Source organism: Teleopsis dalmanni, chromosome 1 (genome assembly GCF_002237135.1).
Source record: "Teleopsis dalmanni isolate 2A chromosome 1, ASM223713v2, whole genome shotgun sequence".
Taxonomy (NCBI): Eukaryota; Metazoa; Arthropoda; class Insecta; order Diptera; family Diopsidae; genus Teleopsis; species Teleopsis dalmanni.
Window position 1 is genome coordinate 208,737,044 of NC_051846.1, and position 13,005 is coordinate 208,750,048.

Here is a 13,005-nt window from a genome sequence, read left to right on the forward strand (position 1 = left end):
TTTAATATAAAGTTTGCCATTTTAAAATATTCAAGAAAAGTTACCTCAAAAATGATAATTATATATAAGACATATTATGTATTCTATTTTCTTCAGTCATAAAATTTATTGAACGCTTTTAAGCTACGTCAACAAACAAAAATATTGCAGCTATGAATATCCATGTGTTTTTCGAAAGATTATTACATCCATAAAATGTTAAACCGTCAATTCTGACTGCTTTAGTCAGCTACCAACCTTTTTGGCGTAAAATTATAGGTATCTACACATCTTTGTAGGTTGCTTGAGAAATTTCTAGAACGTATGATTTTATATTTTTTAGGCCAAAAAAATTGACCTTCAATATCATACGATTCGTCACCACTAGACTTTCTATGTGGAGTTATGCAATAAATTTTGTTTAAAGGTAGAATATCCAAATTATTTGCACTTTTAAAATGATCCATCATCAAGTTATAGCCCAACTATAGCCAGCTATTTGCCGAAAAAATATAAAAAATGTTATCAAAAGCCGAAAATGTTTAAAGGATATAAAATTTTTCATCTAGCCGCAGTGATCAAATAAAATTTTAATATTAATATTTGATTAAAATCTCAACCACAATCACAAATTTCTAAATGTGGTTTTTAATAATTAAAAACAATACTTTAAGCTTTTCGCTTTGGTGAAAAAATCTTTTATTTATAATTCATTAAAGATTTTTTTTAGTACATATAGTCTGAGTCTGAGTTTGAGTTGACAAATACAAATATTAATTTATTACGTCTGCGTTTTCTTATTCTACGATTTGGAACATTACTATCAATTGGTTCTTCATTATCATCACTTCTATTTGGATCATTTTCCTGACTTGACCCATTAATTTCTACCGGTGTTTCATTTACGATTTCTGCAGCGCTCTTATCGTCACTGTCATTGCTTGCAATTTGTTCTTCATTATCGTCACTTTTATTTGGATCATCTTCCTGACTTGACTCATTAATTTCTACCGGTGTTTCATTTACTATTTCTGCAGCGCTCTTATCGTCACTGTCATTGCTTGCAATTTGTTCTTCATTATCGTCACTTTTATTTGGATCATCTTCCTGACTTGACTCATTAATTTCTACCGGTGTTTCATTTACTATTTCTGCAGCGCTCTTATCGTCACCTTCATTGCTTGCAATTTGTTCTTCATTATCGTCACTTTTATTTGGATCATCTTCCTGACTTGACTCATTAATTTCTACCGGTGTTTCATTTACTATTTCTGCAGCGCTCTTATCGTCACTGTCATTGCTTGCAATTTGTTCTTCATTATCGTCACTTTTATTTGGATCATCTTCCTGACTTGACTCATTAATTTCTACCGGTGTTTCATTTACTATTTCTGCAGCGCTCTTATCGTCACTGTCATTGCTTGCAATTTGTTCTTCATTATCGTCACTTTTATTTGGATCATCTTCCTGACTTGACCCATTAATTTCTGACGGTGTTTCATTTACGGTTTCTGCAGCGCTCTTATCGTCACTGTCATTGCTTGCAATTTGTCCTTCATTATCGTCACTTCTATTTGGATCATTTTCCTGACTTGACTCATTAATTTCTGGCAGTATTTCATTTACTATTTCTGCAACGCTCTTATCGTCACTGTCATTGCTTGCAATTTGTTCTTCTTTATCGTCACTTTTATTTGGATCATCTTCCTGACTTGACCTATTTATTTCTGGCGGTGTTTCATTTACTGTTTCTGCAATGCTTTTGTCATCACTTCTATTTGGATCATCTTCCTGACTTGACCCATTAATTTCTACCGGTGTTTCATTTACGGTTTCTACAGCGCTCTTATCGTCACTGTCATTGCTTACAATTTGTTCTTCATTGTCGTCACTTTTATTTGGACCATCTTCCTGACTTGACCTATTTATTTCTGGCAGTGTTTCATTTACTGTTTCTGCAATGCTTTTGTCATCACTCTCGTGGCTTGCAATTTGTTCTTCATTATCGTCATTTCTATTTGGACCATCTTCCTGATTTGAACCATTAATTTCTGACGGTGTTTCATTTACGGTTTCTGCAGCGCTCTTATCGTCACTGTCATTGCTTGCAATTTGTTCTTCTTTATCGTCACTCTCATTTGGATCATCTTCCTGACTTGACTCATTAATTTCTGGCAATGTTTCATTTACTGTTTCTGCATTGCTTTTGTCGTCACTTTTATTTGGATCATCTTCCTGACTTGACCCATTAATTTCTGCCGGTGTTTCATTTACGGTTTCTGCAGCGCTCTTATCGTCACTGTCATTGCTTGCAATTTGTCCTTCATTATCGTCACTTCTATTTGGATCATCTTCTTGACTTGACCTATTTATTTCTGGCAGTGTTTCATTTACTGTTTCTGCAATGCTTTTGTCATCACTCTCGTGGCTTGCAATTTGTTCTTCATTATCGTCATTTCTATTTGGACCATCTTCCTGATTTGAACCATTAATTTCTGACGGTGTTTCATTTACTGTTTCTGCAGCGTTCTTATCGTCACTGTCATTGCTTGCAATTTGTTCTTCTTTATCGTCACTCTTATTTGGATCATCTTCCTGACTTGACTCATTAATTTCTGGCAATGTTTCATTTACTGTTTCTGCAATGCTTTTATCGTCACTTCTATTTGGATCATCTTCCTGACTTGACCCATTAATTTCTACCGGTGTTTCATTTACGGTTTCTGCAGCGCTCTTATCGTCACTGTCATTGCTTACAATTTGTTCGCCATTATCGTCACTTTTATTTGGATCATTTTCCTGACTTGACCCATTAATTTCTGGCAGTGTTTCATTTACTGTTTCTGCAATGCTTTTGTCATCACTCTCGTGGCTTGCAATTTGTTCTTCATTATCGTCATTTCTATTTGGACCATCTTCCTGATTTGAACCATTAATTTCTGACGGTGTTTCATTTACTGTTTCTGCAGCGCTCTTATCGTCACTGTCATTGCTTGCAATTTGTTCTTCTTTATCGTCACTCTTATTTGGATCATCTTCCTGACTTGACTCATTAATTTCTGGCAGTGTTTCATTTACTGTTTCTGCAATGCTTTTATCGTCACTTCTATTTGGATCATCTTCCTGACTTGACCCATTAATTTCTACCGGTGTTTCATTTACGGTTTCTGCAACGCTCTTATCGTCACTGTCATTGCTTGCAATTTGTCCTTCATTATCGTCACTTCTATTTGGATCATCTTCCTGACTTGACCTATTTATTTCTGGCAGTGTTTCATTTACTGTTTCTGCAATGCTTTTGTCATCACTCTCGTGGCTTGCAATTTGTTCTTCATTATCGTCATTTCTATTTGGACCATCTTCCTGATTTGAACCATTAATTTCTGACGGTGTTTCATTTACTGTTTCTGCAGCGCTCTTATCGTCACTGTCATTGCTTGCAATTTGTTCTTCTTTATCGTCACTCTTATTTGGATCATCTTCCTGACTTGACCCATATATTTCTGACGGTGTTTCATTTACTGTTTCTGCAGCGCTCTTATCGTCACTGTCATTGCTTACAATTTGTTCTTCATTGTCGTCACTTTTATTTGGATCATTTTCCTGACTTGACCCATTAATTTCTACCGGTGTTTCATTTACGGTTTCTGCAGCGCTCTTATCGTCACTGTCATTGCTTGCAATTTGTTCTTCATTATCGTCACTTTTATTTGGATCATCTTCAAGACTTAGTCTTTAATTACTGCCACTATATCAATTCGTGGTTGTAAAACGCTTATATCTTTACTATCATTGCTATCAATTGGTACTCCCTTGTCGTCACTTTCACTTGTATTCTCTTCAAGACTTTTTGCTTTAAGCTCTGACAGTGTTTCATTTACTATTTCTGCATCACTATCATTGCTTGCAATTTGTTCTTCATTATCGTCACTTTTATTTGGATCATTTTCCTGACTTGACTCATTAATTTCTGACGGTGTTTCATTTACTGTTTCTGCAACGCTCTTGTCATCACTGTCATTGCTTGCAATTTCTTCTTCATTATCGTCACTTGCATTTGGATCATCTTCCTGACTTGACTCATTAATTTCTGGCAGTGTTTCATTTACTGTTTCTGCAATGCTTTTGTCGTCACTTTTATTTGGATCATTTTCCTGACTTGACCCATATATTTCTGACGGTGTTTCATTTACTGTTTCTGCAGCGCTCTTATCGTCACTGTCATTGCTTACAATTTGTTCTTCATTGTCGTCACTTTTATTTGGATCATTTTCCTGACTTGACCTATTAATTTCTGACGGTGTTTCATTTACGGTTTCTGCAGCGCTCTTATCGTCACTGTCATTGCTTGCAATTTGTTCTTCATTGTCGTCACTTTTATTTGGATCATCTTCCTGACTTGACTCATTAATTTCTACCGGTGTTTCATTTACTGTTTCTGCAGCGCTCTTATCGTCACTGTCATTGCTTGCAATTTGTTCTTCATTATCGTCACTTGCATTTGGATCATCTTCAAGACTTGACTCTTTAATTTCTGACAGTGTTTCATTTACTATTTCTGCATCACTATCATTGCTTGCAATTTCTTCTTCATTATCGTCACTTTCTATTTAGATCTCTTCCTGACTTGACCCATTAATTTCTGGCAGTGTTTCATTTACTGTTTCTGCATTGCTTTTGTCGTCACTTTTATTTGGATCATCTTCCTGACTTGACCTATTTATTTCTGGCAGTGTTTCATTTACTGTTTCTGCAATGCTTTTGTCGTCACTTCTATTTGGATCATCTTCCTGACTTGACCCATATCTATCTGATGGTGTTTCACTTACTGTTTCTGCAGCGCTCTTATCGTCACTGTCATTGCTTACAATTTGTTCTTCATTGTCGTCACTTTTATTTGGATCATTTTCCTGACTTGACCTATTAATTTCTGACGGTGTTTCATTTACGGTTTCTGCAGCGCTCTTATCATCACTTTCATTGCTTGCAATTTGTTCTTCATTGTCGTCACTTTTATTTGGATCATCTTCCTGACTTGACTCATTAATTTCTACCGGTGTTTCATTTACTGTTTCTGCAGCGCTCTTATCGTCACTGTCATTGCTTGCAATTTGTTCTTCATTATCGTCACTTGCATTTGGATCATCTTCCTGACTTGACTCATTAATTTCTGACGGTGTTTCATTTACTATTTCTGCATCACTATCATGGCTTGCAATTTCTTCTTCATTATCGTCACTTCTATTTAGATCATCTTCCTGACTTGACCCATTAATTTCTGGCAGTGTTTCATTTACTGTTTCTGCATTGCTTTTGTCGTCACTTTTATTTGGATCATCTTCTTGACTTGACCCATTTATTTCTGGCAGTGTTTCATTTACTGTTTCTGCAACGCTTTTGTCGTCACTCTCATTGCTTCCAATTTGTTCTTCATTATCGTCACTTCTATTTGGATCAAGGTTTGGTCCTTCAATCACAGGCAGTGCGTCATTTCTGGGTTCTATATTATTGTTATTTGCAGTTGTACTACTCTCATGACTTACTGTCTTAGTAGGTGATGAACTAGTTGTTATAACCGTGGGACGTTTAGTTATACTTTTGTTAATTTCAATAGACTCACTGTCACTCTCACTGCTTTTAATTACAGTTTTCCGGGTAACTAAGCGTCTTGTAGTCGTAGTTATTCGTTTTGGTATTCGATAAGCAATAGCCCTAATTGATTCGCGGCTCTCACTATTGTCTGTTTTGATTGTGCCAAAGAGAAACACTGAACTCATTAATAACACCAGAGGATAGAATTTCATTTCGTTATATTATTTCGTATTTATAAGATGTAAATTCGAACTATTCTTGCCAACCCTTCTTGAATGGTGTTGCCTTTTATACTCTTACTCAGGGTATTCAGCTAAACTGTTTAAATACTCCAAAAGGTGTTATACGACTTGTAAATCTTAATTAAATAAAGAATATTTTTGTGAAATATATTTACAAAATATTGCATACAAGTATGTGAAAAATTTTATTTTTAAATAGTAAAATAAATAACCGAATAAACGAATATGTTTATTTAGGGAATTAACCTTTATTTTGTCAGGCTGAGCCAAAATGTCTTGATTTTGACTGAGAATTGTTGAACTCGAAACATATTTTAACCGTAAAATATTGAGACCGAACAAAGTTAAAAAATCCGTTTTCCCCTCACCCATCGAAGATTGTAAAGTAATTCAAAATATTAAAGGTTAAATTTTTTTAATGGAAACTTCTTAATCTCATTTGATTCATACAACTAATATATGTTTAAACCCCCTTAATAGCATTGATCAAACAATACGTCATTTGTCATTTAAAGATTAAATATAAGATCAATATATTTATAAACATTTATTATTTTCATTCATTTTTCACTTAGAACACAAATTTATTATAAATAAATCACAACAAATTCTGAATAATCTGTCAGTTAAACGTGATTATCCACGTCTTGCCTTATTGTTTCTTGAAGCCTTAGATCTATTTGCACGACCGCCAGCTCGTTGAGCTGCTGCTTTATTTTTCTTAGCTGTACTTCCTTGTCTGCGATTAGCTTTTTTATTGCTGGCAGCTGGTTTTCTTCCGCTTGTTTTACTGCCACCCCTTTGTCTACCTTGGTTAGCTCTGCCTTGTTCAGCGCGAGGTGGAGAACCTTGTTTTGGTGGGCCGCCTTCAGGTCCACCGGGAGGTCCTCCTTCACGGCCATCGGGAGGTCCACCTGGCCCGCCTTCTTCGCAACTTTCAGATCCGCCATCGGGGCCACCAGGTGGTCCTTCACCAGGAGGGCCTTCACCAGGAGGGCCTTCACCAGATGCTTCATCTACATTTTCATCAACATATTCATAATCATATTCCTGAGCCTTGATTTGTACAGCAAAGATTGCTAAAAGCGTAAAAAATAAAAATAAGTTTAACTTCATTGTAGTTAGATCTGTTCTATGTATTCCAGTGGATTTTAAGTAATAGATAGTAGCTTGAAATTCGTAGATATTTATACCAAAATCTATATGTACTTAGAACTTCGTTTTGCTTTCCTTATTTGTTTAGAGAGAACGCAATGTCTGCAAAAAGCTTAAAGTCACAGTTTGCCAATTCTCAAATAATATTGTATTATTTATTATAATCACATGGACGACGTATTTGGTATTTTGTGTGTTTAAAAGTCTGTTTTCACAAGTGTTGATGTTATTTAAATTGCAAATGCAGCGCATGTGATTTATTCAATTAAATATTTAAAAAACATATTCTTTAAAAATCAACAATATTTACTTTTTATCCTTATTTATTTTGGTTGGAAAGAGAGAGAGCAATAAGTTCTTTAAACTTACTATAGTTAGTTTAGTTAGCAATAAATATGCTATTAACACATCAAGACTTTCAGTAGACTATTACAGTTAGTTATGGTTCATCTAAGTTCACTTAAATTTAAAAACCAAATAAAATGTTTTTAATATTTCAGCTATGTTAGTTTAGATTAATGGGCAACTCTGCGACAGATTCTACGTATACTGACCATGAGTGCTTTTTGTTACCTAAGAGCTTTTGTTGTTATAGCCGCCCGCACAATGATTTATTTTCTAAAGTCTACAAGATTACTGTGTTGTATGTTTTCATGATCTCAGAGCTACCAGAGCATACTATCGTGTGCCAGCACACGTAATTTATGCTAAAGTTACCAGAAGCAACCACGTTTACTTCACTGAGTCCCTAATCTAATCAATTTCCCTTTCGCTACTTCTCTCTCTCTCTCTCCCTCTCTCTCTCTCTCTCTCTACAACAAAAACAATACCAAGAGTCTCTTCAAGCTACAACAATATAAGCTATAGTCAAACTGTTCGACTACACTAGGAGTCTCGAACCCTGATTTCTGTTACCAATTACAAGTTAGAGCTGTTTTACGATATTACACTCGAATATCTCTTTGAATATCTCTTCTCTTTTAAATTCATTTTCTAGAGGTCACAAAGATCCTCTAGAAAGTGAATACCTTAGAAAGTGAATATGCTTTGGACAGTGAGAAAGCAGATGTGAGACAGTTTTTTTCTTTGTCCTATTCACAACTCTTCACAGTATCATAAAATGGAAGATGAGATCTTATAGTATGGTTACCTAACTTAACTGAGGGGTCCGCAAACCCAACATTAGCATGTTATCCTTACCAGAATAACAGACTTATCAGATAACGGTCCAGCAGTATATCAATGATATTGGTAGATTTTTTTTATTTTTAAGAGGGGCCAATTTGGGTACAGATGTCTGCATATCATTCATTGTTCATATATTGTGTTAAATTTTTGAATACAGAACGATTTCCAAGACTGCGTGATGTGGACATATATTAGTTTCAGTACCTTTACCGTCGGGATAAAGGCCAATACCAAAGCCGTCCAAATACCCTAAATAAATTAATATTAAACCATTAATATAGAAAATGCATTTTTAAATTGAATTTTATTATTATCTGCAATCTTTTTTTATTAATTTTATTTATTAGAATTTAAAAGATTAAATGCGTAATAAACCTGATTAACGTGCACTTTCTATTGTAATTAATGTCAAATATACAGTTTTTGTTTTTATGCTTAAAATTAGTTGTTACAATGAGAATATACATACTTTTACGTTTCACTTCATATTGTTTTTTAACAATAAAGAATTATAAACAATTTTCATTTTAATATTTTTGAAGGCCATAATACATAAATTATATTAATTTCGTTTATTAACAATTATAAAATATTAAAATAATATATTCGTAAAATTTTCCAATTAGTCTTCGATATGAAATGAATATCAGTTTTCAGTTTTTATTATAAATAAAGAATTCTTTCGTGTTATACAATATTGTATATATATTTCGTTAATACTAATAAGTTTGTATGTATAATTCAAATACCTATGGACTGTATTTATGTGACGTGTCTTTTAGTGTCAGTGGTTTATTAATTTTAATATGAGTTTGTTGAAATGATATTTTAAATAAGCATCCTTCAGTTAGTATAATTATAGTTTCTATAACATTTTACTTCTTTGCTTGTTGGTTTTTTTTTTGTTTTTTTGTTTGATCAGAAAACATTTAATAAAGAAACTACATTGTATGTCTATTATTCGTGTTAGTAATATTTTTTAACAACACATTTGCATTATGTTAATAGGAATTACAATAAAGGTTTCGTTAAATTTTCCTTCGGTTAGCTAATGTCACTATTTAATCAAAATTAAAATCATATGAAAGAAAATATATTAAATAAATTTGATTTCATTTAAAGCAGCTACTTTAACACGGTCTCCTCATTACGGCATGCGGTGTTTATTGTTGCACAATTTATCTAATGTTGTTAATCTATTGGTTGATGTTGGTAATGTGTGGTTAGGTCAATTTAGTGATGGTATTCGCATATCGTGCCAGTTTATTTCAATATTTGGCCATTTCGTTTGTAAGCATGTCATCATGGGATTCGACACACAAACCGATTTTAAATCGCTTTCAAGTAAAATGGCAGATCCCCTGTAATAGCGTACCTATAATAAAGAAGTGATAAGTTTAATAATAACGAGGAATGAGTATCATTTTAAAATAGTTGTGGAGCAAAAATATATGTACTCTCTTTTATTTTTGGTAAATATCAGTTATGTGATTGTAACATCCTAAATATTCAAAAATGATAACAGATAATAATAATAACTGACAAACCTAAGTGGATCCCCAAAGATAACCATAATAAGCTAAAACATTTAAAACAAGCCCCACCTATAAAACTAATATAATTAAAATAAATTAATAGTAAATCAATATACTCAAAATAACGTTAACATATATAATTATATATAATACAATTATGTATTATTAAAAATTATTTTTAGCATCTATATCTATTTAAGAGAAGGCATCACAAAAATCACCCAATATCATTCAATATTATATATGATTAATTATACATTAAAAAATGTAAACTGCATATGAATTGCCCTACTTCACTCACGCAAGCATTAAGTGCTTAATCTATCACAAAAGTATAACTAATAATTAAAGGCATAAGTACTGACATTCGGCAAGTGTGACTCACTACTAATAGGACAATAACAGCAATATTTTAACTCTAGTTCACATTAATATCCAACAAAAGTTAAACTATTAAATAGAAATTCTTCAACTACAACCCCCAAGACCAAGTACATGTATACTTTAAGAAAATAATAAAGACAAACCTTGTTTCCTTCATTTGAACCTGGTATACCATTATAGTGCATTAAATCAAATGTATCTGGTGTAGAACGTTTTTCCCGTGGAAAGAATTCATCCATAAATGCATTTAAAAGTATTATCCCCAATCCTTCAGGGTCTAAACGTTTTTGCATTATTTCCACACTATGAAAAGATATGCGATAGATGTAAAGTTTTTTACTAACTCTTCTACTAAATAGTGAAAATAAACATACTATTCCTGTTCACTAACCAAATCCAACGTTGCCATTACATCTTGCAATACAGGCGCAGCTATAAAATTGTTGCCGTCAGGATCGAACGATTTAAAAACTCGCCTCGCTATTTCTGAAGGAGTTTCCGGCGAAACCAGCCTCTTTTCAGTACTAAATAACACTGTAATATAAATATTAATTTTTATTAGAATTTTTAAAGTATTAAGAATAAATTTTAAGTCTTTTACGAACCAGTCAAGTGCGTTTCGGAGCCCATAACCCAAACTGGATTACATGGATTTTTATAAAACGAACCTACAGTGCAATAACGCATTTGTTCCATCAACGTTATGAAACCAATATCGCTTTGTTCATTAATGCCCCGTAGTTTCAAACCACCAACATCCTGATCGTTGTCCCAAACATGTGCAACTGCTCGACCAGTTAACATTAAATTTATTAAAGCCTGTGAACCATAGCCGTAAGTGTTATGTATGAGCGGTTCTGATGTGTCGGAGAGCTCAGAATTCACGTTATCTATACCCTGTGAAATAGTTCGTGTTTAATATACTTATTTATAACAGAAAGAGAATACAGTGGGACCTGCCAAACTAAAACAAATTAACTTACAATAGCATGTACCATTCTTAACTTGTTCATTGCTCTTTTTCTTGATTATTTACAGTCAACACCTTAAAAACCGATCTCCACTGTATGAATTTCTTTTTTTTATGAAATAATACCTTTGTTAATAACACAGTATACATAAATAGCAGTACGCCAAATTGTGCCGACAGCACATGAAAGTTTTCAGTGTAATACATTTCCACTTCTTCCACCGTTCGAAAATTAAGCACCTGAATTTGATTATGAAATTGCTCAGGTGACAGCTCAGCAGCCGCTACTTTATCTGCCTCTCCTTTAGCTGTCGTACAAGCGTCTTGGTTGTCAACATTAACGACTGTATTAGCATTACATGTTTCTTTGGCTTCTGTTTGAAATGAATCCTGCGGCAGATACACGATTCTCTGTTTTTGCGCTTTACATTTTTGCAGAATATTACACAGCGCCTTTATCAGCAGCTTTTTGCATTTGTCATCTGTCAGCTGGAATCATTAAAAATAATATATTGTACATTAATGTGTAATATAAAATTGTTATGTTATATGTAACATTTACATCTTTCAAGGAATGACCCGGCGTATCCATAATAAGAATTTTTATTAAAAAAGCTTGCACAGGTGCAATCACAGCGCAAGGACCACCTTGTTTTTGTACTAATGCTGAAGGTTCAACTTCACTAAATACGAAGCCTGAAAATTGAAATGAAATTATGAATTGCCACCAGTAGAATAAAAACTTTACAAAATTCGGTACATGCATGCGGTGGTGCATGATTACTACGCGCTTGCAAGTAATTTAGTTGAAACACCCCCACAGCTTGCAACTAGTGCATATATGCAACATTAACCCATTTCCACCCACCTTGCGACCATCTACTAAAGACATCCCTTCGTATACTTGGTCCCCATAATAAATTGCAAATCTCGTTTAATTCTCTGGTATCGGCATCCTTGTTTTCAATTATTTTCTGCGTTGCACCTTTCGCGCAATTCTCGCCCATTGTTAAGCGCGTTTTACTTCAATGCCTTAAGCACGTATCTAAATTACTTTTTTATTTTACAACATAAATAACTACTTATTTTATTTAAAATTATTAGCACATACGCTACTTTATAGAAGTTTTTCAGTAGATTTTGTTATTTATTTGTGCAATTTTCTGACAAGTTCGTAGGTTATGGGATATTTCAAAAATTTCCCTTTTTAGTGTTGTATAACGATTATATTAAGCAAGGTCAGCAGAGTAAATATTAAAAATGAAATATATTATTTATATGGAATTATAATGAAATCACTTTTAAACTGATTCTTATATCTTGATATGTAACATATATTATTAAATATAGTAATAATTATGATTTGGCTTATGTTGAATGCAATGTAATTAGAATTATAGCCGATTCATAACACCAGGCTTGTTATAAAAAAACGCAGGGTTGTCTTTGATATTTGTTTCAAGGCCAAATCCAATTGATTAGTATGCGATATAATTAATTTGTACGAAATCCAATAGAATTATATATATAATGAATTAAAGAGGAGAAGTAATAAAATATTACATTCATAATAACATATTAACATGACCATTTTGTAAACATATATACAAAACGGTGGTGCTTATATAAAGTTGCTATATAATGTAACGCAAAACATATATAATTTAGGTATCAAAATGTTGAGTTTTCTTCAAAACTAATCGCGGTCAGTGTCAAAGAAAATGTTGAACATCGAATTGATATTGCTTTTTCGATAGTTTGGCTAATTGGAAAAACGAACAAAATGTAGAAACACATATCGTTCAAGTCTCTTTAACAATAATTGTTTAATATTTTTTGTTGCAGAGAACATAATTTTGAAAGTAATGAATACTTCTTTAGAGTGATACAATTGCTGTGTTCAATTCTCCGAATCTGTTGAGACTTCGAAATAAAATAGCATCTTAACTTTTAAGTTATA

At 33.1% G+C, this 13,005-nt stretch overlaps 3 protein-coding genes across 3 annotated transcripts; all 3 read right to left on the minus strand.

The window, feature by feature from the left end:
• Positions 1-654: 654 nt before the first annotated feature.
• LOC119667169 (dentin sialophosphoprotein-like) lies at positions 655-5,857 on the minus strand. The gene is made up of 3 exons (XM_038076456.1): positions 4,721-5,857; positions 2,659-3,257; positions 655-2,574 (listed from the first exon to the last, which is right to left on the minus strand). Exons 1-3 carry the CDS (start codon positions 5,781-5,783, stop codon positions 706-708), a joined length of 3,531 nt encoding a protein of 1,176 aa, XP_037932384.1. The 5' UTR covers positions 5,784-5,857; the 3' UTR covers positions 655-705.
• A 592-nt stretch (positions 5,858-6,449) lies between these two features.
• On the minus strand, positions 6,450-6,929 carry LOC119667170 (translation initiation factor IF-2-like). The gene has a single exon (XM_038076457.1). The coding sequence runs from the start codon at positions 6,927-6,929 to the stop codon at positions 6,450-6,452; it is 480 nt and encodes a 159-aa protein (XP_037932385.1).
• A 1,809-nt stretch (positions 6,930-8,738) lies between these two features.
• LOC119671624 (ubiquitin carboxyl-terminal hydrolase MINDY-3 homolog) lies at positions 8,739-12,214 on the minus strand. The gene is made up of 7 exons (XM_038082352.1): positions 11,914-12,214; positions 11,608-11,741; positions 11,172-11,534; positions 10,681-10,972; positions 10,450-10,609; positions 10,219-10,378; positions 8,739-9,531 (listed from the first exon to the last, which is right to left on the minus strand). The coding sequence occupies exons 1-7, from the start codon at positions 12,050-12,052 to the stop codon at positions 9,385-9,387; spliced, it is 1,395 nt and encodes a 464-aa protein (XP_037938280.1). The 5' UTR covers positions 12,053-12,214; the 3' UTR covers positions 8,739-9,384.
• Between the last annotated feature and the right edge of the window lie 791 nt (positions 12,215-13,005).